The 25,873-nt window shown below is 54.8% G+C and overlaps 1 protein-coding gene across 11 annotated transcripts; it reads right to left on the minus strand.

Moving 5' to 3' along the window:
• Positions 1 to 1,764: 1,764 nt before the first annotated feature.
• ENTPD6 (ectonucleoside triphosphate diphosphohydrolase 6) lies at positions 1,765 to 25,438 on the minus strand. 11 transcript variants are annotated; one of them, XR_004345907.1, is made up of 17 exons: positions 25,304 to 25,438; positions 24,081 to 24,167; positions 21,115 to 21,438; positions 19,427 to 19,503; positions 16,835 to 16,978; positions 15,837 to 15,912; positions 14,740 to 14,775; positions 13,938 to 14,026; positions 12,658 to 12,737; positions 11,920 to 11,984; positions 10,215 to 10,316; positions 7,975 to 8,115; positions 7,042 to 7,098; positions 6,447 to 6,784; positions 6,003 to 6,115; positions 3,891 to 3,948; positions 1,841 to 1,913 (listed from the first exon to the last, which is right to left on the minus strand). XR_004345907.1 is itself a non-coding variant. In XM_032606243.1 (17 exons), exons 4-16 carry the CDS (start codon positions 21,404 to 21,406, stop codon positions 6,005 to 6,007), a joined length of 1,608 nt encoding a protein of 535 aa, XP_032462134.1. In that variant the 5' UTR covers positions 21,407 to 21,438; positions 24,081 to 24,167; positions 24,618 to 24,656; positions 25,304 to 25,414; the 3' UTR covers positions 4,784 to 5,898; positions 6,003 to 6,004. The 11 variants fall into 11 exon arrangements, 10 of the variants coding, with proteins under 10 accessions (XP_032462135.1, XP_032462139.1, XP_032462134.1 ...); XM_032606243.1 differs by lacking the exons at positions 1,841 to 1,913; positions 3,891 to 3,948 and adding exons at positions 4,784 to 5,898; positions 24,618 to 24,656 and having other exon boundaries at positions 25,304 to 25,414; XM_032606244.1 differs by lacking the exon at positions 6,447 to 6,784 and having other exon boundaries at positions 1,765 to 1,913.
• Between the last annotated feature and the right edge of the window lie 435 nt (positions 25,439 to 25,873).

Below are 25,873 nucleotides of genomic sequence, written 5' to 3' on the forward strand. Positions count from 1 at the left end.
AGGTAACCACAGGGTGGGGGCTGGTTGCCAGGGGAACCAACCAAGTGATTAGAGGGCTCAGAGATTCCGCCTATCCTAGGCCCAACCTCTGGGGTGGGGACAGGGGCTGGAGATCAATGACAATCAATCAAACCTACGTAATGAGGCCTCCATAAAAACCCCCAGAGCACAGGGTTCGGAGAGCTCCCAGGGTGGGGAGGAGTTGGGAGGGTGGTGCGCACGGGAAGTGTGGGAGCCCCGCACCCTCCCCGTTGCCTTCCCCTCGTGTCTCTTCCGCCTGCCTGTTGGTTTGTATCCTTTGTGATAAACTGGCAATAAGAACTAAACTGTTTTCCTAAATTCTGTGAGCCTCTCTAGCAAACTACAGAATCTCAGAAGGGGGTCATAGGAACCTCTGATTTACAGCTGGTCGATCAGAAGCCCAGCTGACCACCTGGACTTGAGAAGGGCCTCGGGAGGGCGGGCAGTCTTGCAGGACTGAGCCCTCACCTGTGGGGTCTGACGCCGCCTCCAGGTAGATGGTGTCAGATGCTGCGCACCCAGCTGGTGTCTGAGATTTGCCTGGTGGGAAAAGCCCCACACGTCTGGTCTCAGGGTGAAGCACTGAGAGCAGAGTGAGGGGTGAGTGGAGTAGAAGGAGAAAACAGAGTCTCCTCTACAAGGATGAACACTCCTCACATTTCATGGTCTCCAGACAAGTCATTTAAAAACAACTTTACCACAAGTTGCACACCCAAGTGTGTCTTTTCCCAGTTCTTACCTCGGGAGACTCTGTATTTATATCACTGACCTGTGATGATTCTGCACCCTTCTGAAAGTTCCCTTTGGGAATGCCTTATGATTTTATTGCCATCCTTGATTTTATCCAAAAATGGTATTATCCCAGTTCGAATATCATATTTGCCTTCCAATGATTCTGAAATTGTTCTAAAAATCATATCCACCCCGAAACAATGATTTACTGTGCCTGAGAGTATTCAAAAGCATGTGTGGGGGGTTCTTAAAGTAATGTTAAAACTATATTTTAGGGCTTCCCTGGTGGCGCAGTGGTTGAGAGTCTGCCTGCCGATGCAGGGGACACGGGTTCGTGCCCCGGTCTGGGAAGATCCCACATGCCGCGGAGCGGCTGAGCCTGCGCATCCGGAGCCTGCGCATCCGGAGCCTGTGCTCCGCAACAGTGAGAGGCCCGCGTACCGCAAAAAAAAAAAACAAAAAACAAACAAAAAAAAACTATATTTTAAAAACACTGTTTTGTTAACTTTTAAAACTGTCTCATTGGGGAAGCCTTTCTAATTATGACACAAACCCCAGAATTCATCAAGTAAGATAAATTGTATCAAACTGTAATAAATTAGATACATTTAGGAAATTCTCTGGTGGTCCAATGGTTAGGACTTGGTGCTTTCACTGCCGGGGCCTGGGTTGAAGCCCTGGTTGGGGAACTAAGATCCCACAAGCCTCACAGCACGGCCAAAAAAACCCCCAAACCAACAATTAGGTATATTTAAATACATTAACATAGTAAAATTGTGTATTGAAAAAATATTGTAAAGTCAAAAAGTAATAATAAAATGGGGAAAAATCTGCAACACATTCTACCACGATAGCTAATTTCCTTAATATATAAAAATCTCTTAAAATCAGTAAGAAAGTGACCCTACTCTTACAGAATAATTGGCAATGGACACGTACAGATGTTTCACAGAAAAGGAAATACGCAGACACACGCACACAAGATGAATTAGATCAGTGCCTAGTAAAACTATCAGTTCTCATTGTTTACCTGACAGAATGGCAGAGCAAACAGCTTGGCCATGGCTGTGTTGATGAGGGCTTGGGAAGCAGGCACCAGAGCTGCCAGTGGAGTTGTAGGGAAATCTGGCAAAGCAGCCACAATTTAAGATGTTCCTGCCCTGCAGAGCAAAGCAAACCGTCAACAAAACAAAGAGGCAGCCTACTGAAGGGGAGGAAATATTTACAAATCATATCTCTGAAAAGGGGCTAATATCCAAATTACATAACAAACTCATACAACTCAATAGCAAAAAACAAAACAATCTGTTTAAAAATGGGCAGAGGATCTGAAAAGACATTTTCCCAAAGAAGACATACAGATGGCCAACAGGTACACGAAAAGACACTCAGCACACGCATCATCGGGGAAATGCAAATCAAAACCACAATGAGATATCTCACGCTTGTCAGAATGGCTACTATCAAGAAGACAAGAGAGAAGTGTTGGCAAGGAGGTGGAGAAAAGGGAACCTTTGTGCACTGTTGGTGGGAATATAAATTGCAGCAGCCACTGTGGAAAATGATCTGGAGGTTCCTTAAAAAATAGAAAATAGAACTACCGTATGATCTAGCAATCCTACTTCTGGGAATATAGCCAAAGGAAATGGAATCACTAATTAGAAAAGATACATGCACCCCAATGTCCATAGCAGCATTATTTACAGTAGCCAAGAGATGGAAGCAACCTCAGTGTCCACTGCTGGATGAATGGATGAAAAAATGTGAAATATTATTCAGCCATAAAAAAAGAATGAAATCTTGCCATTTGCAACAACATGGATAGACCTAGAGGGCAGTATGCTAAGTGAAATAAGTCAGACGGAGAAAGACAAATACTATATGATCACACATGTAGAATCTAGAAAACGGAAGTCATAGAAACAGAGATCAGACTGGTGGTTTCCAGAGGTAAGGCGTGGGGGTGGGTGGGTGAAATAGATCAAAAGGTACAGACTTCCAGTTATAAAATAAAAGCCCTGGGTACGTAACGTACAGCATGGTGGCCATAGTTAATAATATTGTACTGTACATTTGAAAGTTGCTAAGAGAGTAGATATCACAAGAAAAAACATTCTGTAGCTATGTACGGTGACAGATGTTAACTAGACTTACCAGTGATCACCTCACAACACATACAAATGTGGAATCATTATGTTGTACACCTAAACTGATACAATGGTATATGTCAATTGTACCTCAGTTAAGAAAAGAACAGTTCAAGACATGATGTCTTGCCTAGGGAAGCTGTTCCCGTTCTGCATGAGGTGGCATAACGGCAGCAGGCAAACCCTTGGGGGTATTTCAAGTGAAGTCCTTCTCGAAGCTCCTCCAGGGGTCTCACAACTCTGTCTTCTGGAAAAGTGTTGCTTCTTAAAGGACTTTGCTCCCACCAGGGCCTGATCTTCACAGGTGCTTGTCACCTCGAGCAGTTCCCTAGATCAGCAAGGCTGCCCCTTCAACCACTCCATTTATATCACCCTTAAGACTCGTCCATCTCCTCCAGGAGGGCAGGGAAGATAGACCCCCAACTCCACACAACACCCCCTCAGAACTGGACCCCAGAAGTCCAGGCTGGGTCTCCCAGTGGGACGCCTCAGTGAGTCACCTAAGACACAGAGCTCCCGGCACATTTTCTATTTTCTCAAGATACTTAACCCCGTGAAGACAAAGGGGAAGTAGGTTGAACTATTCTGAGTATCGAGAGGGGACATTTCATATAGGGAGTAAAAATCAGTTTAATTCCATTATTTTCTAACTTATGTTGATCCAAGCCTCTCCACCATCATTCAGCTTAAGCTGGGTCCGCGATGTCAGGCCAGCTCACGCACACGGGGGTGGGAGCGCAAACAGCTGGACACCGTGGGGTTGTCATCCAGACAGGGCAGCTGTTCTGAGTGAGGGCGGGAAGGTGGGGTGCGGGAAACACGGGCAGGGCATGTGGGTGGGAGCCTCTTGCTTGTGCATACACATCACTCACGCGTTGGGGTGTGCACTTGTAGCTGTTTTTAAAAAACAAGAGCCTACTTCATTATCACAAAGACACTCAGTCAATGACTTGCACATTCTGCTCAGCTCAGAAACATTCCATGACTTACTTGGGAATCTCTTGGGAAAAGTCCAGTTGTCTGTTTTTTCAGGTGTGAGATCACCAACCTATAAACAGACCAAATCAATGTTCACTTCTGCCTTCATGCATTTTTTGATTCCTTGCCTCTGGAGTCCATTAAGTATCTAAACTGTAAGGTATCATGGAAGGAAGGGGCTGGGAGGCCCACCAAGGCGGGGGTGCTGGGTGGAGGGGAGCTGGTTTTCATGTCCTTGTCAAGTCGAGCCTGGAGCTTTAGTGCTGACGTGACTAAGCATCTTCCTGCTCTGTCCTTTCCTGCTGTGTCGCATGCAGACCTCTGCCCCCCACCCCAGTATTGACACTTCAGGCAAACCACCGGGCAGAGGACAGCTGGCTCCAGTTTCCAGTGCTTGCATCCTGGTGGCCTCCCTCCAGCCCTCTAGGGTTGTGATTGTGGCAACGCCCCAACCCAGACTGGGTCAGGACACCCAGGAGGGGGTGGGGACTCCCCATGTGGCTGTCCTGCAGGCTTAGCGCTTCTCAGGTTGTACACTTGCATCCCTCTCCTGGGCCTGCCCACTCCAAGGTCAGGGATCCGTGTCCACAGGCCTAACACGTGGGCTTATTCAGCAGTCACGTCACTCTGGACCCGCTGCAGCCCTGGGAGGGGTCTGTCCAGTCTTTGTCTGGCCCGTGACCCACTTCCGACTGTCCTGGATTAAAGCCAGATCCTTGCTGAACACACTGCAACCTGGAGCTCGGCGCTCGCTCCAGACCCCACGGCCGCCGGAGGTGATGAGCCCGGATCCTCACCCGGCAGTGCCGCGAGTCACAGTCAAGGGGGCTCTGCCCTGCCAGACCCCAGAACAGCCTGGGCCGCCACAGGGCCAGTCCCGGACAGGGGACGCCAGGAGGGCCCGACGGGGGCTTCTGTGTGTCCGTCTGCTGTCGTCTCCCCAAGATGTGCCGACAGGATTTAATCCTGCCATCACATGTCACCCACTTGGGCAGGTTTTTGTTTATACTTTGGTGAACAGGGACCACAGGTGCCTGACACCCGGGGTGGAGGGACACGGCTGGCGCTCACCGAGAGGAATCAGAGGAGCAGAAACCCTGGAAAACCCTTTATTTCAAGTGGAACACGTGAGGTTCAGCTTATTCCGTGAAGAGTGCACATGCCACAGGAACGGCTGCGAGCCTGGGACACACAGCCTCCTGTGCACAGCTCAGCCAGCATCCTGCGAGCCTGCGGGGACGGGCCGTGAGAGGGCGCGTCTGGGGCTCCAGCCCGACTGACACCGCTTGGCTGCAAATGGCTCAGGGCAGCGATACATCCACTGGGCTCAGAACACAGCTGCTACACGGGCACGCAGCACCACACAGACATCACTCACTCACAGACACAGATATCTCACAGCAGCTCACGCTCACGTTTAGACCGCTTCGAGAAGCCAGGGCACACGGGCCACAAAGAGGCATTTCCTCCAGCCCCTCTTTCCAGTCTCAGCGCCAACCCGCCAGCTAACCCTGAGCCACCCGAGGACCCAAGGAAGCAGCTTCTGGATGACGTCACAGTCTATACCCACAGAGGAGATGCCTGGCCCACCAGCCCAGGGGGCTCCCGCTGGGGGCAGCGGGACAAAACAAGACTCCCGTCACCGGACGTGTGTCACAGCCGCCCCAGCCCTGCGATGGGACAGTGGGGACAGCGGCTGAGCCACCCTGGCCTCAGCCTGTGCCCCTTACCCTGTCTGGTCACTGGCCACCGGGAAACAAGTCCTGGGCCGTGTTCCAGCACGTCCAGGGGCCGGTCTGTGAGGTCACGGGGAGGAGGGTCTCAGCCTGTGCCATGACCCCCTCCCCACACACTGGGGGTCCCAAAGGGGCCTGTTCTCGCAGAGACAGTGCTTCTACGGGGATGGCTGGCAGCTGGGCTGCTACAAGGTGGGGCTCTTCTGTCGGCTCAGGGAGTCGATGTAATGAAAAGTGGCCCCCAGAGCCCAGCTGGTCTCCACGTTGTCAATCTTCCGGGTCAACTTGAAAAGACAAGGGGTGGGGGGGTGGAAGGGAGCACGTGCGTGTGAAAGGCGGGCATGTGCTTGCGATGGGTGGGGGCTGGGGACACTGGGGGAGTCCCCACCTTCAGCACTTTGTCCCCCGGGAAGCCGAGTCCGTGAAGCAGCGAGCTGACGTAGGTGAGATCCAGGCACAGGAAGGGGCTGCGCGGCGGCTGGGTCTCCGCCGTCCGGCACACTGAGGGGAAAAGGGCTCCTGGGTGGGGGAACGTGGAGGGGGGGCAGTGCGAGCAGCCAGACTCCACCCCCCTGGGGCACCCACCCCCACCACCACCACCCCCGCCGCCAGGCCCTGTGCCACCCGGGGCCTCACTGCTGGTCAGAGCACAGCACAGGCAGGGACTTGAGGCCAACTCAGTGCCCACTGCCTGCCTCCAGGCCCCATCTCTGCACCGTGACCCCCGACACCTCTCCTAGGCGTGGACCTGGGGCTTCTGGGGACTGGAAGCACCCACCAGGCTGGCACAGAACACCCCACCCCTGTTCACGACGGGGACGGACAAACCAACCCACAGCCTCTGCTCGGAACCTTTTCTGGCTGGTGTCTGGGAGACAAACCCAGAGGTGATGAGAACGATTTTTAAAAAGCCTTTTCTGACGGGAGGGAGAGAAGGTCTTTCTATGGAGAAACATACAGCGTTTAACCCCTTTGACCCGCAACTGGGAAAGGCAACCAAAGAGCAGAATCTACAAGCAGCCCGTACACCCGGCCATGGAGGAGTGGGGGGAGTGGCAGCCACCGGGCACACCCCGGGGGACAGCTCTCCGTCCCCCACACTGGACGCTGCAGTGCAGGGGTCCCTGGCAATTGTGAATCTTCTGGGACACTCTGGGGAGTTGAGGTCACCTGAGTCACAGAGAAAGAGTCAGAAAAAGTGAAATCAAGGGAGTCTGTTCCTCACAACACTGGGACTAGAAACGCCTGCCTCCACTGCCCAGGCCACACAGGGCGCGGTGGGCCTGCGGTCTGAGCTAGCTCAGCGGCCCCTACACACTCTCACACCCCCGAAGGCTCGTCCGGTCGACAGTCAGGGGCCGACCAGGAGCTCTGGGGCCAGCGCCTGCCTCATGCCTGGGCCAGCGTCCTGCCTCCAGGCCACTCACCGTACTTGGCCGCAGTCTCAAAGTCTCCGACCACAAGGCTGCCTCCCTTCTCTGCATCTGTGGAGGAAATGGGGCACCCAGTCTGCACCAGCGCCGTGGAGCCTAGACGGCACTGAGGCCCCCAGGTCCGCGCCTGGGGTACCCTGGGGGTGGGGGGTCAGATGCAGGTGGCCGCACGTCTGGGCATCGGCGTGCAGACGAGGGTGCCCTGGCTCCAGCTACAGGGAACCTGCAGACCAGGCGGCCGAGGGGCAGCTGCTGGGGTGCCCCAGAGTGAAGGGCCTGGGCCTAGGTGAGGGGTGAGAGGTCACCTTCCGCCTGGACCGGCTGGCTGCCATCCACACTGGGCCCGAGAGTGTAGCCCAGTGGGGCCCAGCGAGCCGGAACCTGACGGCTTCGGTCTCTCCAGGGCGGCTTTCTGTGGACATTAACGTTCTCACCCTTGCCACGGGCAACACGTTCTAATATCCTCAATCTATTTCATCAAAACACATGTCCGGTCATGACCCACTGAAGTGACCTCACAACCCTCTCGAGGGTTTCCAGTTGGTCTGACCAGCACCGGTCCCAGACTCACGATACCGTCTTCTGTCCTGATGGCACCGCGGGCTGGGGAGGGGTCAGGGTGATACCCCCAGGCTCCTGAGGGCAATCTGAGGGGTGGGCTGAGCCCTCCTGCTGGCCTGGGTGCCAGCGGCTGACGATTTGAGAATCACACAGGTGAAAGGAGAATAAACCAACAGCGAGGAAGCCTTCCTGCACTGAGTGGCTCAAAGAACTGACTTATTTATAAAAAGGGGGCCTATTACTCTCTACTCAGTGACACGTCCCCCGCCCTCCCTCTATTTCTATCACCCTGATGTGACTGACGGGCCCTCCACCCGGGGACCCACACCCAAGTCCCTGCACAGCCCAACCGATCCCCACCCTTACCTATGAGGCCCACATTTGCGGCAAGGTCATAATAGTAGGAAAAGGCATAAAAATCCACGTCCTTCACTTCCTCCGTCCTGTGCACTTTGTTTCGGAGGATCTCGGACACTCGGCGGGCGCACAGCTGGTAGAGGCTCCCCGCTGGAGCGAAGGGAGAGCAGACTCAGCGGTCAGTGGGCTCTGGGCGCCTGACCACATAGCCCAGGGTGACTGTGACCTGGGGGTGCTCACCAGCAACTTTTCAGGGGCCACGTGCTGCGGCCAGCTCAAGGGGAGAAACCGTGAGCACGAAAGGTGGCCCGAGAGTGTGGGCTGACCCTGAAGATCACGCGCCTCCAGCTGCCGTGACGCAGCCCAGTGGGTCCACCCCACGCTCACCCTGCCAGCCCTGTGCTGAGCTCGAGTGTGCACTGTCCCACCCCATCTCACCAGCCGCCTGGGTGGGGCCTGCACCTCCCTCCTGTCACAGATGAGGAAGCTGGGGCCTACAGGCAGCGTGCCAAGCTCACAGGGCTGCTCACTGACTCCTTGCTCAGAAGGAGAGCGACAACACAAGACTGAGTCAGTGGACATGGATGCCCACAGCCCACACCTGGACCCAGGTCTGAGCTTGCCCCAGCCCTGCTCCACGTCTGACGGCAGCTCCATTTAGCTCTCCCAGGGCCCTGGGAGCTGCACCCTTGCACTTGGGACCTCATCTCCCTGCACTCTCCCTCGTCTGACCCGTCACACCACCTCTTCCATGTTCCTTAAACATAGCAGCCGCCTCTGGTCCTTTGCATGTGCTGCTCCCTCGGCTTGGCGCTCACTTCCCATTTCTTCATGTCTTGTCTCAGGTATCACCCCATAAGGCCTTCCCTGGTTGTCTTTAGACCGCGATCCCCCCTGGTACCCACAGCCCCCTTCCGTTTATCACTGGATAGTAAGGAACATGCATTTGTTCTCCACCCTGGGTTCCTGGCACAGAGATTGCAAAGCCTTGTAAGACCCTGAGTGGTGAGAGTGAGAGAGGCGTTCTGTGATTCATAATAAGCCCCTTTCAATCCACCTGGGTTGTGCTAATGAGGTGACTCGGGGTGGGTCCTGATGGCTTCAGGATCGGAGCTGGTGATTAGAGGGCTGAAACTTTCAGCCCCACCCCTAAGGGAGTGGGCAGGGGGCTGGGGATTAAGTCAGTCACCAGCAGCCACTGAGTTAATCAGTCCCTCTGCCATGAGCCTTGTATAAACCCTACACAATGGGGCTCAGAGAGCTTCCGGGTTGGAGACACATGGAGGTGCTGCTCCCAGGGAGAAGATGCTCCCGGGGGTAGGGTGCTCCCAGGGAGAGGGGGTTGCTCCCGGGAAGGGGGGCTCCCAGGAAGAGGGGGGCTCCCGGGGAGAGGGGGGCTCCGGGCGCCCTCCTGACATGCCTGCCCTGTGCCTCTCTCCCGTTTCACTGTTGCTCAGCTGTATCCTTGATAAGAAACCAGTGATAGGAACATGTTCCCTGAGCTCTGTGAGTGCTTCCAGCAAATTATCAAATTTGAGGAGGAGGCCGTGGGAACCCCTGATTTGTCGCCGGTCGGTCAGAAGAATGGGAGGCCCAGCACTTGCAAAGGTCGGGGAGGGCCTCATCTGATGGGGGCTGCACTGACTCTGGAAGTCAGAGTCGGAATGAAGTGAATCGCAGGACACCCTGCTGCTGCCAGAGAACTGGCCGCTGTGGGAAAACCCCCACACGTTTGGCGTCAGAAGTGCTGTGAGTAGCAACAGCCCTGTCACCAGAGGCAAACCTCACGCCCACGTGCCCAGCTTGGACACAACGTTTCAGCATCTCTTTTAGAAGAAACTCAGAGCACAGAGCCACGGGACCCTGTGGGTGAGACAGGCCTGGGGCTCTGCGGCCTCTCCTGCCCTCGCTGGAGCACAGGCGGCGGGTGTGGGAGGAGAAGCCATTTCCCACAGAGCTGCCAGGCCCACAGCCACGCCTGGCTGTCTGCTCGAAGCCGAGGGACGTCCAGATCCTCCCTCACCGGAGGCTTGCTGGGAAATCGGGTCCCTGGAAGAGCAGCAGACAAGGGAGCCCTGTGCAGGGACCCCGCAGGAGCCGGGGGTTCCAGAACCATATCCGGCTTATGGGCAAGTACACACTTGTCTGAGACGGAGGCTGGATGGTCCCCCTGCTTCTCTGAGGTGTCCGGAGGGAAGGGGCTGCCGTCGACCCTCACGAGCCACCCACGGAGGAGAAACGTGCCGTACCTGCCTCCTGTCCTGACACCCTGTACGTTACTTCAGCGTGCTCCCACTCTCCTCTGAAACCGGGAGACAAACAAGGGCTGACCAACTCTGCTCCATCCTCAGCTGAAACGGAAAGAGACAGAGGCGGATAAAGAGCACTGACCGTGGTGGGGTGAGGGCAGGCCTGGAGCTGAGACGGGGCCCGCTGAGGGGAGGCCGACAGCACTGAGTGTCTCAGGTCAGCACCGAGGGCCTCGGAGGGTCAAGGGAACACGCTTCCTTTTTGCCGCGGGATGGACTTGCGGAAGCGTCCCGAGTCAGCTTCGGGAGGCGGAAGGCCCAGCAGAGCCACTCCCAGCTCACGGCCACAGAGGGGCTTCGGGGTTCCAGGCAAAGCTCATGACAACCCCAGTGGCTCCCCGTGGGGCAGCCTCCAGGGCCCCAGGACGCCAGTCCTTGGGGACACGCCTCCTGGCGTCCTGCAGAGTGGGTCCCTGTGCCCGCCTGATTCTGGCCTGGGCCCACCTGCACCAGCGGAACGTGCAGGACACAAGGCCGTGGGACTTCAGGAGGCTTTCCTTCCTCTGGGCAGCCAGGGAGAACTGCAGGCTGCTCTTCGGGGTAGAGGCCAGACACATGCCCAAAATGCCACCTCACAGGACCCCGGGGACCCCAGCAAAGGGACCGCCGAGTGGATGCCTGTGCAATCCTGAGATAAGATGACTGCTGTTTGCAACTACTCAGGGCAGTGGGTGGTCTGCTGAGTGACAACGGCTCACACGGTGGGAGACGCCTCCCTGGGGCAGCGAGGGGTCTGCACCCCTTCTGGCGGCTGTCACAGCCCCACATGAAGACACACAGCTCCCCGCCGCTCTGCCGGGTCGGGGTGCAGGAGGGACAGGACCCTGAGGCCGGCACAGACGGGCAGGTAGGTGCCTGCCATCCTCCACTGGCTAGCAAGTGTTTTCTGGCCCAGAGTGTGGTCGTGGGTGTTTCTGAGACATGGACGCGTTTCTGGTTTGCAAAAAAGGGGCCACTGTTATGAGGTTAAACAGCAGGATGTGTGTGGAAAACAATTCCAGTGGAACAGTCCCGCTCTGTCAGAACAGCCAGGCCCTGGAAGAGGCAGCGGAAGTGCTGGGCCGGGGGTGTGCGTGGCCGAGAACATGCTTGGGCTTGCGCACGTCTGACCGAGGTCTTCGAGGGGACAGGCCGAGGCGGCCTCAGAGCAGGGCCCCCGCTCGCCTCGGGCATGTGGTCCCCTGAACGTCCCAGGGGCTCGAGCGCCTGCCAGCAACACCTGGCTTGTCCCAGGCCAAGCACGTCAGGGCAGGATGGTGCAGAGGGCCTGGGAACAAACACAGGCTTCGTCCCCAAATGCCACGTCTGGAGGAAGGCAGAGCCCGTTCCAAGTCCCCTCGAGAGCAGAAGAACACAGGGGACATTCTCAGGAGCCAGAACCTCCCCTGAAGCCCCCCTCGGAGCCCCCCCACTGTGCGCCCAGTGATAAATCCTCACAAACAAGCCAACTCCGATCACACCCAGTTCCTTGGGTTCCTAAGAACCCCCTGCAACTCGGTGATTCAGAAACCGCTTCACTAGCATCTTTCTTTAAAAGTAACTGAGAAGGTCTTCAGGGGCCCACCAACAAGGTCTGGGGGGGGTGCCCTCTGGGGCTCCTGAGTCCTGCTGGCCGGGAGGGCTCTGAACACTGCACCCCACTCACCAGGCTTTCCCTCCTCGCCGCCTAGAACCGCCAGCCGCGCCGACATCAAGCCGAGCCCCAGGTAGCTGCGGAGAGAGAACCCAGGTGAGCGGAGGCCTCCCTCAACTCCGCCTGCAGCACGTTCACCAGCCTGGATCCAAAATGTGGGGGGAAGGAGGAAACCAGGGGCAAGGCAGCAGCTTCCTGCTTCTTCCAGGAGCTCCCTCAGTGGGGTTCAGGGCATCCAGCTCCTCAGCTCGACAGGGAAGGCTCTTACTTGGTGGGAGCTCGTCCAGGAGCTGTGGACACCGGCAAGGGCGACACACAGGTCCCCAGCTTTATGGTGTGGACGGGCCTCACGGAAAGAACCTATTAAAGGCGCCACGTGGCAAAAAAGACGGCCCAGAAACTTCCTGCACCATCTGTGGACCCTTCCCCACTTTCCCAAAAACCTCTTCCAAGGCAGAAGAGAATAAGTACAAAAGAAGAAATGTAATCTTACTACAGGTGAATTAAAAAAGGAAGAGGAGGAGGAAGAAGAGGAAGAAAGAAGGAGGGAGGGAGGGAGGGAGGGAGGGAGGGAGGGAGGGAGGGAGAGGCTGCAGGGGGGTCCACAGCAGGGATTTTGGGACCAAGTCTATGGCCCAGCACCCTGGTCGCTCCCCAGGCAGGAGGCGGACGCTGGGGGAGGCCTGCAGTGCTAATCTGAGCCACATGCCTGGACAGTGGACCTCTCCACGCTCAGTCCTGAAAACAAACCTGTAGGAGTAGAGCCTGTAGGTCCTATTAAACATCTGGAGGGACGTGAGGAAGCCGGGTGGGGAGGTCTGAAGGGTGTCCTGGGGAAGAACACAAGGGTTAAAGCACCTTTCCTGCTGGCCTTTATAAAAAATTGTCCCCCACTCCCTCAATTCATTTGAAAGAACAGGGATATTCACAGATGTATTCAATTAAATTAGCCTTTCATCAAATCACATGCTGTGAAACAGCTTGGAGCAAGCAGTGAAACACTTTGTCTTTTCTCTCTCTTTTTTTTTTTTTTTGGCTGCACCAAGAGGCCTGTGGGATCCTAGTTCCCCGACCAGGGACTGAACCCACACCCCTTCCAGTAGAAGCATTGGGTCTTAACCACTGGACTGCCAGGGGAGTCCCGTGTCTCTCCTCCCTATGAGTAACATTTACCCATTCTGGGAAATATGGCCCAACCAGAAGAGTTATGCGTAAATTTAAGGCTATTCCATTAATGCTAAGTTTTATATTTATATATTTATTTTTTTGGCCATGCCACGCGGCATGCGGGATCTTAGTTCCCCAACCAGGCATTGAATCCATGCCCCTTGCACTGGAAGTGCAGAGTTTTAACCACTGGACCGCCAGGGAAGTCCCAAGGCTCTTCCATTAAAACTAAAAATAATAGTAATAATTTAAAAAGTGGCAGTAATAATTTAAAAAGTGGCAGATGAGGAAAGTACTTTTTAAAAACAGCACGCAGTCTCAACTGGAAATGTTTTCGTGTTGCTTGGAACAGCGGTCCCCAGCCTTGTTGGCACCAGGGACTGGTTTCGTGGAAGACAAGTTTCCCACGGACAGGGAGATGGTTCAGGCAGTAATGTGAGCGATGGGGGGCGGCAGATGAAGCTTCGCTTGCTGCCCGCCGTTCACCTCCTGCTGTGAAGCCCGGTCCTACCACTCCGCAGCCTGGGGGTTGGGGACCCCTGCCTTGGAACATCCGTCCTGAAAAGGCCTGAGGCTCTGTCCCATCTGAGTCAGACTCTGGCTCGTCCCTGGAAGCCCTTGCGGGGGTTGGGGAAGAACCCACCCCACACCCTCTGCCCCAAGGTCTCCAGGTAGTATCTAGTTTATCACCCCGCTGAAGACCAGATTCCTATTTTCTTTTTTCCAGGCAGAGTTAAAATCAAACTAAGAAGCATTTACCGCGGGTGATCTGACCCTCAGGAGAGAAGCTGAGTGCACAGACCTCCCCCGGGGCTGAGGCTCCCCCCACGGTGCAGGTGGCCTTTGGGGCGGCGGCAGGTTACCTCGAATCTCGGGAGGAAGGTGATCTGGGTGGACCCTCCACCCAGGTCCAGCATGCCCACGTTGCTCCTCCCGGGGGTCTTCAGGCTGCCTGCAGCACCGAGAGTAAAATCCACACAGCAATGCCCGTTAGTAAACAGAACAGCAGAAAAGGGGAGGATACAAGCCAGGCCCTTCCGTGGAAAGAGAACAAGACAGAGAGAAGCTGTGGCCACTTGAAAATGTCCATGAGCATTTGGGGGGCATGAAGGACAGCTGCCCCGGTGGTGGCTTTCATCTGAATGAAGGACAACCTGTGCTCCTGGGGCCTGGGCTCCTGATCTGTCATCTGACATGGCTCCCCATCCCCGGGGCGGCAACTCCTACAGGAAACTTCCTTCTTTCTCATCCGTCAGACACACTGGTCTTGTCCATAATTACAACAAAGGGACAAAAATCCACACCCTGAGAGTAATCTAAGAAAAATGACTCCTTGCCACCTGTTCCCTGTTCTACCTACAGCAGGACTTCAATTATAAGGTGATCAGCATTCGCGTCATATCCAATATTGACTAATGTGACTCAGGGCTTCTCTCAGGAATGAGGACGGTGGCCAGGGGACGCCGCCGTGGGAGCAGAGGCAGAGCTGAGCCTTTGGAGAAGGACCCCCTGCATCTCCAGCATCAAGCTCAGTGCCCGCCCCACCCATCCCGACACCCTGCTTCGGGTCAGCAACCCGAAGGGGTTATTTTAGAGTGGAAATGAGGCCGCTGCTCTAAAGACCTGTGTCTGTGAACTGCTGGCTTTATGATGAAGGGAACCCACCTGTTAGGAAGTTCACGGTGATCCACGCGGAAACACCTGCAAGAGAGGGTGACAAACAGCATCTGAATCACCTGAGATGCTGTAAACAGCAATGGGGACTCACGACAGCTTTCCGATTTCAGGAGCACAGGGAGGCCACTTCCTCACTACTCTCATCCTCCAGATCAACTACAGAAACGGGCATCACTCACAGAACCATCCAGCTGCTTCTGGCAGACGGCACTAGAAGACACCACACTAAAAATCAGCGTGCTCAGCCAAATTGTCACAACTCTTGGTCACACTCTTTATCAACTGCCTCTTTCTGGAAGAGGTGGGATGAGAAACAAATGTTCCCTTTCCCTCCGCCCAAACAAGCTCTTAAGGTCATTTTTAAAATCAGGAGCTGGTAAGGAACCTTATGAAGTGACTCTCCCTTAGAATTAATGCAACAGCAACGTTCTAACGCATCAGCAACTGGGGATTCTCTCTAAATGCTCTTAAAACAGAAAAGATGGGATTTCCCTGGTGGCGCAGTGGTTGAGAATCCACCTGCCAATGCAGGGGACACAGGTTCGAGCCCTGGTCCGGGAAGATCCCACATGCCGTGGATTAACTAAGCCCGTGCGCCACAACTACTGAGCCTGCACTCTAGAGCCCGTGAGCCACTACTACTGAGCCTGCACACCACAACTACTGAAGCCTGTGCGCCTAGAGCCCATGCTCCACAAGAGAAGCCACTGCAGTGGGAAGCCCGCGCACTGCAACGAAGAGTAGCCCCCACTCACCGCAACGAGAGAAAGCCCACGCGCAGCAAAGAAGACCCAACACAGCCAAATTAATTAATTAATTAAGTTAAAAATAAATCCGAAAAGATGACTTGTTTTCAGAAACGCGATATATGCCAGGCTTGGAGCCAGTCATGAGGAGAATGTCTCTATCACTGGCCCCAAGAATACAGTGCTCTGAGACGGTCAGACTGCGGACTGGGGTGGGACCGGCACTTTGATGTCTGTGCCTCCAAGCAGGGAAGGCTCCCAGCGCACTGCTGACAGCAGCCCCGCACGCAGCCCGCCTTGAGGGGCAGCCTCATGGCACATGGCGCTTCCGGCGACTACCTTCGTCCGTCCCGTTCATGATGGAGACACAGTCGGCCCCTACGAGGAACGGCGACGCCTCAAACACTTCTTTCACCTAAATGTAAAGAGAGACAAGCCTTTATCGTTTAGAATCTAAACTCACAGTCCCAATCACTGCCCTGCTTTAGGACAGGACACGAGGGGTGGGAAGCCCCACAAGGCGGATCCCAGCCCTGGGCTGCCACGTGGCCTGGTGGGCACGTTCCTGGGAGAGGACCTGGCACAGGGGAAGCGAAAGCGGTGAGCAACTGTGTTCGGCTTTATTTCCTTCTCCATTTTTTTTTATAGCAATTATTGATACATAGAAACTTCAGTACGTCTGCACTTGTGTCCCACAATCCAACTTGAGCATGTGAAGGTATTCAGTAGTTTTTATAAGGGACCTTGACAAACCTGCAACAGTCTGTCATTTAGCAGCTAACAGGTTCAGAAACAGTGCGGAGGAGGACTACTTTGCTGAGAACACTTTCCCTGATTCCTGATGGTAAGAACCCTGCAAGCACATGTCAAAGACAGGCTCCAGAGCCGCCTGCAGGGAGGTGCAGGGCTTGCGCAGGCAAAAAGGGGCCTCCTCAGCAGTCACATCTGAACATCAGACCAAGAGCGGAGCCTGCACTTCCCACGGGGACGGCTGGCTTGAGCCGAAATGTCAAGAATTCAGGTCCCACAGCCTTAGACTCTCGGCAAGTTCTTGGATGGAAGGAAGCCCTTCAAAAACACAATATATTTTTAACACCAACTTGTTCTTTTTATAAAACAGATTCATTCTAGAAAACATGAATAGCTTTAAACATCCTGAGAAAGAAAGCATCATTCATCCACAACCCCTCCACCGAAGGCGACACTGCTAACATTTCGACATGCTTCCCTCCTTGGGGAGCTTCTCCGTGGCCTGTCTGCCTGCTTGGACGCGGGCTGATGTTCCATGTTTTCAGTTATCTCAAGTCACCCGCCCCGGGGTAACTGGATGAGCTCACCTTTCGCAGTAACTTCTGAGCCTTTTCTCCTGGTAACAGACGTAAACCAGCTGTGGCCTTGAGGACCAAGGGGGTGGCCTTCCAGAATTCAAAGGGTATGTCCTGTTTAGCAATGTCCAGTAACTCCTGAATTCCCGGGGTGCTCTGTGAACATGGTGGGTAGAGCAGGGTTTGCACTCAGCGTGCAGGGGTCACAGGTGCTCCCCACCCTTTCAGTTTTATTAATTTATAAATGTATTTTTTCTAATTTTCCAAATCAGCAGAAACAGCGACTCAAGTGGTGCAGGCAGGAGCGTGGGGCGGACCCTCGGCAGCGGAGCGGGCCAGGGTTCTACGCGCCTGGCAGCCGGAACCCCGCCAGCCCTGCCACCAGCCCCGAGCAGCCTCAGACGAGCTGCGATGCCCCTGGACACCATGAGTGAATTCTGGGGTCCCTCACGGCACTAAAACCCATGAAGAGCTACACCGAGGAATCACTTCACCTGCCGGAATGCTGAGCTCTCCATGCTGGACCAGGGCCTGTGGGGGGCGGGCTGGGCAGGGCGGGGGACGACTGCCGTGAAGCCTCGCCAGGCCTGTGGAGGGTACGATGCTGGGGGGGGTGTTTAGAAATGCCTGTGGGGGACACGTGTGCCTCTCACTCAGAAACCCCCCAAGAGTTCACCCAGGCGACGCCCTGGCATGTGAGGGGAACGAAGTGCACATGAGATGACACAGAGCAGCCTTTCCCAAACCGTGAGGAGCGAAGGGTGGCGGGGGTCACCTGCAGGCCCTCCGGAGGGGCTGGCTCTCCAAGTGCAACGTGCACACGCACGGCAGGACAGAGCACTCTACTTCCTGACGGGGCACTGTCTCCAAGGCACGCTGCTCAGCCCCGGGAGCAAAGCGCATACAGCGTGAACGTGCTCCACTGTGTGTGTAAATAGAGGGGACGAGAACACAGAAGGACAGTGAGAAACCAGGGACACTGTCCTCCTGGAGGAAGTGGGAGGAGTTCGCTGTCCGCTGGGAAGCTGTACCAGTCATCCCACCTGAATGTGTGCTGCCTGCCTGAACGAGTAAGACTTAAAAAGCCCCATGAGGGGCTTCCCTGGGGGCGCAGGGGTTGGGAATCCGCCTGCCAAGGCAGGGGCCACGGGTTCAAGCCCTGATCCGGGAGGATCCCACATGCCGCGGAGCCACGACTACTGAGCCTGTGTTCTACAGCCCGCGCGCCACAACTACTGAGCCCACGCGTCACAACTACTGAAGCCCGTGTGCCTAGAGCCTGTGCTCTGCAACGAGAAGTCACCACAACGAGAAGGCCACACACCGCAACGAAGAGTAGCCCCCTCTCTCTGCAACTAGAGAAAGCGTACGTGCATCAATGAATACCCAATGCAGCCAAAAATAAAGATAGATAGATAAATAAATTTATAAAAATAAATAAAAAGCCCCATGAGTTTATTCCAAGACATATCATTTAATCAGGTTTAACCTCTAGAGTCACTCATTTCGATTTGTTTTCAATTTGTTTCTTAACCAAGTTACAGGAAAGCAAGGCCACGACCTCACTGTCTGGGATCAGGATGCATCTGTGGCAAGAATGCTGCGTCAGCTTCTGATTTAAGACGTGCCGGGGGGGGGGCTTCCCTGGTGGTGCAGTGGTTGAGAATCTGCCTGCTAATGCAGGGAACACGGGTTCGAGCCCTGGTCGGGGAGTATCCCACAGGCCGCAGAGCAACTAGGCCCGTGAGCCACAACTACTGAGCCTGCGCATCTGGAGCCTGTGCTCCGCAACAAGACAGGCCACAATAGTGAGAGGCCCGCGCACCGTGATGAAGAGTGGCCCCCACTTGCCACAACTAGCGAAAGCCCTCACGCAGAAACGAAGACCCAACACAGCCAAAATTAAATAAATAATTAATTAAGACGTGCCGGGGCCAAAGGAACCGACAGCTGCATGAGGGGCTGCTCTCAGGAGCCCCCTGGAACACAGGTGCCCTGTGTTCGTGCAGCTCAGAAGCGTAAACGCCACCAACTTACCAACGTCACCATTTGACGGTTCAGCTAAACTTCTTTTACACTTATTTGGTTCTGTGGATTTTGCATAATACATTTTTTTTGACTTTAATTTTTTTAGTAAACATTTGTCATCTTCAGAGAAACCGAAACAAAAAAAAGTTAAACTTTCAAATAATGCTTTTTCTAAGTTTGTAGCGTTTGTGCTTTTAAATCACACCGTAACTTCTGGGCGGCATGCGGGCCAGCTGGGGGATATATGTGGTGTGTGTGTGTGGTGTATATGCATGTGTGTGCTGTGCATGTGTGGTGTGGTGTGTATGTGGCGTGGCTGTGTATACACGTGTGGTGTGTATGTGTATACATGTGCAGTGTGTGTGGTGTGGCGTGTAGTATGTGGGGTGGTGGTGGGACCTCCCACGGGTGCCAGTGTCCTCCATAGACTGTCCTATGCAGTGAAATGTCCCAGGTCGGCACAGCAGAGACGCTGCTCTGGGAGGACAGCTCTGCATCTGAGAGAAAGAGAGTCACTTTAACAAATCGACAGAAGGCAAATTTGATGAGCAAAGAGAGGCGAGAGAGCACTGTTACCTTATCAACGTCATCAGCATAAGCAGAAAGGCCTGGCTTCAGTGCTTTGAAGGTTTCATGGGTCAAGGTGGGAGTTTCTAAAAGAAAATCATGTTTTAGAACAGGTACAAGTGTGAATACAAACACAAATACATGAATCTATACAACTATGAGGAACCACACTTTCCAGGCAGACTTCTGAAAACAGACCTTCATTGTTTCTCATCTAAACTCTGCCTCTTTAGTTTGGCTACACAATGAATATTCTACTTAATATTTTGGCCAGAACTTTTCCTATTTAAAAAAAAAAATCAACTTTATTGAGGTATAATTTAAATACCAAAAACTACCCATTTAAAATGTTAAATTTTAACATAGTTAATTCTTGCTGATTCAACAGATAGAGAAGCAGGGAATTCCCTGGTGGTCCCACGGTTAGGACTCTGTTCTTCCACTGAAGCGGGCGTGATTTGATTCCTGGTTGGGAATTAAGACCCTGCACGCAGCAGCGTGGCCAAAGAAACAAACAAACAAAAAAAACAAACAGAAAAAAACCCAACAGAGGAGCGGGGCAAATGATTCCAAACTGCAAATGTGAAAATCATTTTCTTAATTCTAGATAGGACGCGTTATACATTCTAATACATTCTATTCTATACATTCTATTCTTTTTTTAAAAAAGAATATTTCAGCCTTCTTTTTAAAAATTGAGTGTTTTAGATTATTAGGGGTCTGGACTCATGTGCTTACAGCAAGGGAGAGTATTCCCAGGCACACCGAGGCCAAGGGGTGCTGTCCGAATGCAGACACATAGACCAAGGAGGAAAAATCAGCAACAAACTTGCTGTAAGGAGGTCTCTCCAAAGAAAACACGCCGGTTCATGGCTACTGAAGGATTACATGCCAACACGTTGCCTTAAACTTAGCTTCAAAACCAATTTTGGAGGTAGGTTAAGTCCAGCATATAAATATTTAACTATTATAACAAGTTTAAAAATAAAGCAGATGAAAAGTAGATAAACGTGCCATGAGAGGTTTGAAGAGACCTACTAAAGGCATCCGGAACACCAGCTCAGTTAAACGCCCAGAAGGGTCAGCGCCGAAGCAGAGGGGAGGGACCCCAGCTGTGAACACCGACCCACAAGGGGTGGAGGGGGGACTGGGCGGCGCTGGGGGTCTCCCCAGGGGAGAAGCCCGCTGGTGAAGATGCCCAAACTCCACCCTCACTCCTCCTCAGCAGCCCCCTGGGAAGCCAGGCCCACAGGCTCTGGTCCCAGCTTTACTCTCACTGAGGCCACTGCCATCTGTCACCCTTGTTGCCTGGCCCCACTGGGCAGTTCTGTGTTGGCCTGGACTCCGGGTCTCTGATCATGTACCTGACTTTCCTGGACTCCCCGCTCCCAGTGGTCTGAACCTGGGGCTACTTCCTTCCTTAAACTCACCCCTGGCCTAAGTCATGGTCCTAGCCACCCAACCGGCCTGGGACACTGGGAGGGGACAGGCCACCCCAATGCCTTCTGGGATCTCAGCTGCCCTTAGGTGGTCACCAGATGCCAGTGCGAATGAGGACATCTGGGACTCCTGGGCAATGGCACTGGCGACAGGCTCCCCGGGGAGTCCCAGGCCGGGGATCCAGCCCACCCTGAGGGCCCATGCTTTGCTGTGTGACGGAGGACAGGGGAGCGCGGCCAGGGCTTCCTAGCCGGTACCTCCGGGCTGCTGGCTGAACTGGAAGACGTGCACTCGGGTGCCAGTGCTCCCCGCGTCGAACATGATGCCGTAGAAGACCTCAGGCCCGCGGGCAGCTGTCCCCGGGCGACTGCGGGACTGCTGGCCCCTCCGGGCCCCCGTGGCCACCTCGGGGATGCCGAGGAAGGCCTGGGGGGCGGAGGCCCAGTGCCACTTGATGTAGGCGACGCAGATGAACAGGCACACGAAAAGCCCCAGCGGGTACGCCACCTTCGTCACCCTCAGGTTCCCACTGTTTGGTACTTTTCTCATTTCCTTGTCTGCTGAGGACCGTGCCACAGAGGCTGGTGGAATGGGAGGAGAGGCAGGAAAAACCCGTTAGGCTGCGAGGTTCTAGGGCAAGTCAGACATCCCTGCGCCCAGGGACGAAAAGTTCCTTCAACCAGAACTTTGTCCACAGGTCTGCATTTTTCCTGTGGAGTCAGATGTTTCATTTGATCCTCAGAATGCTTCTGGAAGGTGGAATCCCCATTTTGCAGAAGAGGAACTGAGGTTCGTAGAGACTAGACAACCCGTCCAAGGCTGTCGGTCCTGCAGGTGCTGACCTGGGCCACAGCCCCACAGCCCGAGCATCCCCTCTAGGTGCTGGTCCAGGCAAACGGCTCTAAACTCGCTGCTATTTTAAAAGCCACGTGGGCATGGTGTCCCCAGACCTTTCAAGGTAACCGAGATGTATATGCAGTCCATTCTCTCCACTCTCCCTTTTTCTCCCATGTTGGTAACTTATATTTAAAGGTTTAAGATCCTGTCCCTTGGGGACTGCAGAGCCACAGACAGATCAGAGAAACGGCTCATTCTCCTGGGAGTTTCACAACAGATACCTCTTGTCATTCATATACATGTTCCTGCCGAGAAGGAAATAATGCCCGTGTGCTTTCAAAGCCCAGAGCAAAATAAATCAATTCAGCACCCTTATTTTTGGTTCAATGCACCCCAAAATGGAGGCACTTGCTCAGCAGAGGCACTGGACGGGAACCCAAGACTTCAGAGGACGAGAAGCGAGGCGCCTGGTTCTCGGGGCTCCCCCTACCCTTGGGGACGTCCACCATCTGTCCACAGTGTGGGAGGTGGAGTGGACCGTCCCAGGGGGAGGGAGACAGGCACGTGCTGGGTGGGAAGCAGGGCGAGTGTCTGTAGACCAGAGCCCTGGGGGTGTGTGGGCCTTGCTCAGGACACAGGGATGGTGGCGGGGAAGGAGGGCTGGAGGACAGCGAAAAGGCCCTCACAGGGGAGGGGGAGCGGGGGCCGGGCCTAGAAGCGTAGGGGCAGCCTGTGGTGGCCTCACGCCAACCCCAGGCTGTCTGGGGGTAGGAGAGACGGAACAGTGGCCCTTGGGGGGAATCCAGCCCTACAGCCACACCTGGATGCCTGCAGCCCCCTGGAGCACTGTCCAAACCTTGGGCCAACCCTGTGCCCCTGCCAGGGGAGAGGCCCTCCCAGAGGCTCACCATCCAAGCCCGGACGGGGTTGGGGGACAAGACAATGCACCCCTCCCTGAGCACAAGGGGCCTCAGGGAAGGCTCTCTCAGCAGCTCCCTCCCCAAGACTCGTCCTCCCCAGCCCCAGCTCAGCCTCACTTCACTCTCAGAATAGCATCATACCCCTGCCCAGGCCTGGCCCCCATCGGCCTCTGTGCTTAGTCTCTACCTCCCTTGGCTCTGCTCAGGTGGGCTGACCTGGTCCTCATCCCTAAGCCTCAGCTGACAAGCTGTCATCCCCACCTTCCCTGACCACCTCCACCCACTATGTGCTCCACGACTCCCCGCCCCCTCCTGACCAAGCACCACCATTATCTGTGATGATGATGAGTCTGTGGGATTTGTTCCTGAAGGTCTGTGTCCCCTCAAGGCCATCAGCCCCCGAGCGCAGGGACTTAGCCTGTCTTGCGCGGCTACAGCAGTCTGGAACACAGGCCTTTATCTAGGACAGCCTTAAATATTCTGGTTTTTTTTTTTAAGCATCCTATTTCTTTGGTCCTTTATCCACACCCCTGCAAAACCTACCCAAAATGCTATGCTCACTGCCGCTCTGAAACCTGCAGCCGGAGGCTCCTCCTTTGTGTTCCTTGGTGCTCTCCACTCTCATTCCCTGAGTAAGCTGCATGTGGAGTTGTTCATTTGTGTCTCCCTTCCCTCTGGTGAGATGGTGCCTCTCTGGAAGCAGGGACCAGCCCAGTCATTCTGGTCTCCCACCCATGACACAAGGCCAGAGCCCAGCAGCTGCTCAGCCATCGCTTGCTGGTGAAGAAAGCGAGCTGATGACATAGCAGTTCACCAAGAGGCATGGATGATGCTTCAGGACCCATGTGATGGCCATGTGGGATGGGGCAGGAGACAGCAGTGACCAGGTTTTCTACACGTCGAGTTTGAAATGACAGCGGGACATCAGTCAGAAACAGAACTGAGCCTTGTGAAAGATGACAGGTTTGGGGCTGGTGCTTGAGGAATCCATCCCCAGGCAGTCAGCTCTCACCCGGCAACAGGCCCTGTCAGAGGTCCCCTTTGGTTAGGTTATAGTAACCCAAAGTTTCCCACTGCTAAATGATCATTTAACAAAAACGTATTTCTAGGGGAAGTTCTAAAGCTACTATTTCCAAGGATGATTAGTGAGGACACAAAAACAATACTAACATCTTACAACTCTGAAAGCGTTTTATAAAACTCTTTTACGTAGTCAAATTTTATCACGTCCTATGTTAGTCTAAGAAGCATAACATACATGATCAGACTAACAGGTAGTATATTAAATTTCGAGGCAAAGGTTGCTCTTCATTAAATTTGTCTACCTATTTAAAAAATACCCCTTTAAATATGCTAGTTCCTGTTACCAGAGGCCCACAGGCTGGCACTTATATACCACACGACATATGATGACTTACGTCCATACAACAGGACCAAGGCCCGGGAATGTCTGTAAACGGACTTGCCTGGGATCACAGAGCTGGCACGCGGCAAGGCAAAGGAGTTTCTGGCTTCTGTCTCCAAATCACATGTGCTTCATCACTTCACTTTCCCTATTCATACAAGACTACTTCAGACGACCGAAAAACACTCATGTGAAATTACATACACATAATCATTCAGGTTACACACCAAGTTCAGGGTGACATAAACAGAGGCCAAACTGAACACAACCCTGAGGGGGCACAGAGCCAGGAAAAGCCTGGCCCACAATCACCTCCATGGCCCTGAGGCCCGAGCCTAAAAGCCAGTTTCATTCCATGGGGTAAGGTGCTTGTCCAGAGCTAAGGAGGGGCAGATCACATTTCTGTGACACCACTAACACCACAGTGGCCCTCCCCAGAGGATCACCAAGGAAAACATTTTAGATGAGTTTTGTTCTTTAAAGGAGAGTCTAGAACAAAGCTGTAAGGAAAGGTAAGCCTGGAGGGAATGAGGAGTAGGCTGGGGGGTGGGGCAGGATGTAGGTGCACAAAGGCAAACAAAGGTTTGGCTGAGCTAACCTTGCTCTCAGCGGGCTCCTGGGGCCGGGGTGCCTCCCTCTGTCAGGGGGAGACGGGGTCAGAGAGGAGAATCTCGGTGTGAGGCTGTGGCAGTGATGTACGGACGGGCCCCGCCCCATCCCCCTCCCCCGACTAGCCTTCTAGGAGCTGGGGATGGCAGCTCGGCTCTCGAAATACAAGTTCTATCCCAAGGTTAAAATACCCAAAAACGGCCGTGCGTGCAAATGACTGCCGCACATGCTTAAAACCTATACAAAATTAAAGCACATGAACAAATACTAAGTCTCCTGGTAGGTTTAAACGGGCTTTTCTCCCCTGCCTGTCCTGCCCCTATTGGATCTCCTGAGCCCAGCACAGAGCTGGGAGCGGGTCAGCAGACCCTGGATGAATGAATGAAGACAGCAGTGCTACAGGCTCCCTGGGGGTGGAGACTCCGACTGTCTTGCCCACCCGGTGCCAAAACACCGGCCACGCCCCTCACTGGTCAGCTGAGTCCTGGCTGCCAGTGACCCTGAGGCCGCCTCCAGGCGCTACCGCTGAAGACCGGGTAGTTGCCAGGCGCTGGGTCTGAGCCCCGGAGGCCCCCGGCCCTGCTCCGCCCCGGCCCTTCTCCAGGGCGCAGCGCACAGTGCCCGAGGGGGCCCACGTGCATAGATATCCCGGGCCCGGCGGAACCCGCCGCTTACCCTGCAGGGCCCTGTGCCCCACCCACGGAGCGAGGTGCCAGTCCCGGGGGAGTGCGCGGGCCCCACCGGCTTCAGCGTGGCCTCCACCCGCGGGTTGCGGGAGGAGGATCTGGAGGCGGGGCCCCGCCCACGTGCACCGCGCGTCAGCCCAGTGCGCAGGCGCGGTGGTGCGGCCCACTGCACAGGCGCCGTGACTCTTCCCGCCCGGGTCCGGTGGCGGTTCCCTTTATCCTGGAGCCTGGCCGGTGTTGTGGGGGAAGCGGGGTCTCGGCCTTGTGGCCCCCGCTCCTGGCCCCGCTTATAGGGTCCCCCGCGGCACGGCGGAGAGGGCCATCGTCGTCCCTGGCCGAGGAGTCAGTCCTGCAGCCTCACAACCTTGACCAGCTGAGGAAATTTTGGTTTTCCTTGGGCTCTCCCCCCGCCCCGCCCACCTAAAGGCTTTCTTTTCCCTTAAGGTAACGCACGATAGAAAATGCCACCGCAACAGGACAGGCAGTGCCACCAAGCCCCTCCTGTACCTGACCCCCATTTTCTCGTCTCTTCCCAGAGGCCGCCAAGGTTGCCGGCTCC

The sequence above is a fragment of the Phocoena sinus genome, chromosome 15, assembly GCF_008692025.1.
Source record: "Phocoena sinus isolate mPhoSin1 chromosome 15, mPhoSin1.pri, whole genome shotgun sequence".
NCBI classification, from domain to species: domain Eukaryota; kingdom Metazoa; phylum Chordata; class Mammalia; order Artiodactyla; family Phocoenidae; genus Phocoena; species Phocoena sinus.